The 3,435-nt window shown below is 34.2% G+C and overlaps 1 protein-coding gene across 1 annotated transcript in view; it reads right to left on the bottom strand.

The window, feature by feature from the left end:
- The window catches only part of LOC106878172 (actin-related protein 2/3 complex subunit 5-C), a 24,795-nt gene that overhangs the window by 6,851 nt on the left and 14,509 nt on the right, over nt 1-3,435 (bottom strand). Inside the window, exon 2 of the mRNA XM_014927314.2 lies at nt 2,051-2,117. Within this exon, the coding sequence (XP_014782800.1) occupies nt 2,051-2,117 (67 nt within the window). The remainder of the gene's footprint in view (nt 1-2,050; nt 2,118-3,435) is intronic.

Genomic DNA, 3,435 nt, shown 5'->3' with positions numbered 1-3,435 from the left:
TATATATATATATATATATATATATATGTGTGTTTGTGTGTCTGTGTTTGTCCCCCCAACATCGCTTGACAACCGATGCTGGTGTGTTTACATCCCTGTAACTTAGCGGTTCGGCAAAAGAGACCAATAGAATAAGTACTAGGCTTCCAAAGAATAAGTCCTGGGGTCGATTTGCTCGAATAAAGGCGGTGCTCCAGCATGGCTGCAGTCAAATGACTGAAACAAGTAAAAGAGTATATCATTTTTATTGGATTTTGATGTCATCTTTCTTGTTACATTCACTTAAATTTTATACTCGAACAAGGTTTTAATCTCAAAATGAAGTTTCATGTATCAAATTGAGTCTATTTAATAAAACAGTCATTTGATAAATTGCTGTAGATGTTCAAACCTTTTAGTTTTATTTATGATGTAAATAAAGATATTCCTGATTTTCTTTGATTTTTTAAAGTCTATTTCTTTTATACTTGCCTCTTTTAGTTTTATTTTCTGCTTAATTGTTTAGAACTTCTTTAATAACACAAAAAGCCACAATAACCTTTACCGAACAGAGTACTAAAAAGTATCTTGATTCACATAGGTCAAATATGTTGTGAGCTGTCATTCAAAATTAGATATATCTGATTAGCCTAATTACAAATAGAGGAATCAAAGTTGTCATCAAACATTTTGTGTACCAATTCCACAGCCATAGTAGTCATTACCATGCATGAATTATTGCTTATATACAATGTAAAATGGTTTCTCCCAAAATTGTTCACCAGAAACCACAATTCCTTACAAAGTTCCTAAGAATTGCTTTATATTTAACCTTATTGCAAGCTTGTTACTGTGATCACATGACTTGCTATATTATTGGCATGGAAATGCACCCATTTTTCCAGAGGAAATATCTCAAAAAACCACTCCCAAGTTCCGTATATGTAGTCAGATCTCCACAAGCTTTAATGCACTAAAATCTTTCCTCCTGAATATGTGCAGCTGAAATTGGAGTGAGCTTTATATGCTGTCAAACACTTCATAGTTTAGACATATTCTAACTCTATAAAAAAAACTAGGGATCTTTCTGATTTGGCGAACATCATTTGTTTTCTAACGAAACTAAGTTATTTTACTAAATTCTTTGTTATATCTAAAGTAATTGAAAGAAACACAGAACATCTCAAAATAGATGCGGTAACAAAAGGGTTAAATTTGATCTTACTATATGTATAACTGTTTAGGGAGTTTCTGTTTTAACAAGCTATGTATATACAACAACAAAAACAATAAGGAATGACATCAAAGTATCCAAATCTGTATTGTTTATTTCAACCCTTTAGCATTCAGATTACTTTGTCAGATGTATCATCATCATCATCATCATCGTTTAATGTCCGCTTTCCATGCTAGCATGGGTTGGACGATTTGACTGAGGACTGGTGAAACCGGATGGCAACACCAGCCTCCAATCTCAGAGAGTGTAGTGGGTGCTTTTACGTGTCAGCCGCACGAAGGCCAGTCTGGCGGTACTGGCAACAGCCACGCTCAAAAAGGTGTATTTTATGTGCCACCCGCACAAGAGCCAGTCCAGGGGCACTGGCAACGATCTCGCTCGAAAATCCTTACACATGTCACGATTCAAATTCATTTGAATTAGTCATGTATTTTCTTGTAGATTTGAGATTTCAATGACATCATTGTTTATTTTTAGAATAATACTTTAACCCTTTCGTTACTGTATTTATTTTGAGAGGTTCTGTGTTTCTTTCAATTACTTTAAATATAACAAAGAATTTAGTAAAATAACTTAGTTATCATTAAGCTAGTGTTAGGAACATAAATTGTGACTAAGGTTTAGTGGAAGATTTTAATTCAAAACTTATGAAAACAAGACATTTGTACTCAGAGCCAGAGCCGGTTTCAGCCGGGTTGGTAACGAAAGGGTAAAGGTAGCTGTGAGAGGCCAGATCCGGCCAGTTTAAACATAAAACCAATAGAATATTTTGGACAGATATGGCCAGTTTAAATGCTAAAAGGTTAAAACAGACAAACATATGCCAGTACTTACCCTGGAAACTTTTGTGTCAGCCGGTGGGTTGTTAAGAATATGAATCAAGGCATCTGCATTTTTACCCCTGAGAGAACAATATTAAGGAAAATACAATACTAAATCAATTAAAACATTAATAACCCAAGTTGTGCTATTCTGTTATTGTTACTTGCTTCAATTAGTGAACAGTGGCCATGCTGGGGCACTGTGTTCAGAGGTTGAATTGATCAGATTAATCCTGGTGCTTATTTTTTGAATGCTAGGCCTCACTAAAGAAATGATAAGGGACTGGGAGATGTGGCAATTTGCTGTACTTGATATCAAGACATATCAAGCTAAGTAAAATAGCTGTCTTCCACACAAACAAGCCTGTCTTTTCTGGTGCTGGTGCCTCTTAAAAAGCACCTATGCCAGTGCTGCATAAATGCACCCATGCTGAGGGCACATAATAAGCACCCAGCACAATTTTGGGGAATATTCGACTTATTTTGTGCATGACAATTGCCCTATTCGGTGTATATATTCTATTATTCTTTTACTTGTTTCAGTCATTTGACTGCGGCCATGCTGGAGCACTGTGATTTAAATGAAAATGAGGTGAAGGAAGTAACTCCGGGTAAGCATAAATGGTAAGTTATTTTCTAAATTGGCTTGATAACCGATGCTGGTGTGTTTACATCTCCGTAACTTAGCGGTTCGGAAAAAAGAGACCGATAGAATAAGTACTAGGCTTACAAAGAATAATTCCTTGGGTCAATTTGCTCGACTAAAGGCAGTGCTCCAGCATGGCCGCAGTCAAATGACTGAAACAAGTAAAAAAAGGTTTAAAAAAAAAAAATTGTAGAAAAATCACTGACAATGTTTTGAGAAATGTGAAGTCTTTACAGGGGTGCCCCCTTTATTTAGGGGAAATGGATGCCACCTAAATAATTAAGGCTAAACAAAGACAATTGAACTCAATTACTCCTACAATGCCATGACACAGTCAACAACAGATGCTGACTCAGTTTTGAAATGGTTGGTTTTACATAAAATCTTTTTAAGAACATACAAATATAAATGTATATAGATGTGTGTGTGTGTGTGTGTGTGTATACATAAAATATATATATATATATATATATATATATATATATATATGTCATTGTTTCTGGCACATTAAGCATTAACAGTGAGGCAAAAATGTGGCAAACTTGCCAGTGTGGTGTATTTTGTTCCTTCATTAGGATACACAACTTCACACCACATATACTCAAATATATTATATATATATATATATATATATATATACACACACAATGCACAAATAAACATATATATATATATATATATATGTATAGACACACACAACGCACAAATAAAAGCATATTATTTTCTTTTTATATATATATATATATACATAT

Source organism: Octopus bimaculoides, chromosome 8, assembly GCF_001194135.2.
Source record: "Octopus bimaculoides isolate UCB-OBI-ISO-001 chromosome 8, ASM119413v2, whole genome shotgun sequence".
In the NCBI taxonomy this organism is placed as follows: Eukaryota; Metazoa; Mollusca; class Cephalopoda; order Octopoda; family Octopodidae; genus Octopus; species Octopus bimaculoides.
This window is presented reverse-complemented; position numbering and strand designations above follow the sequence as displayed.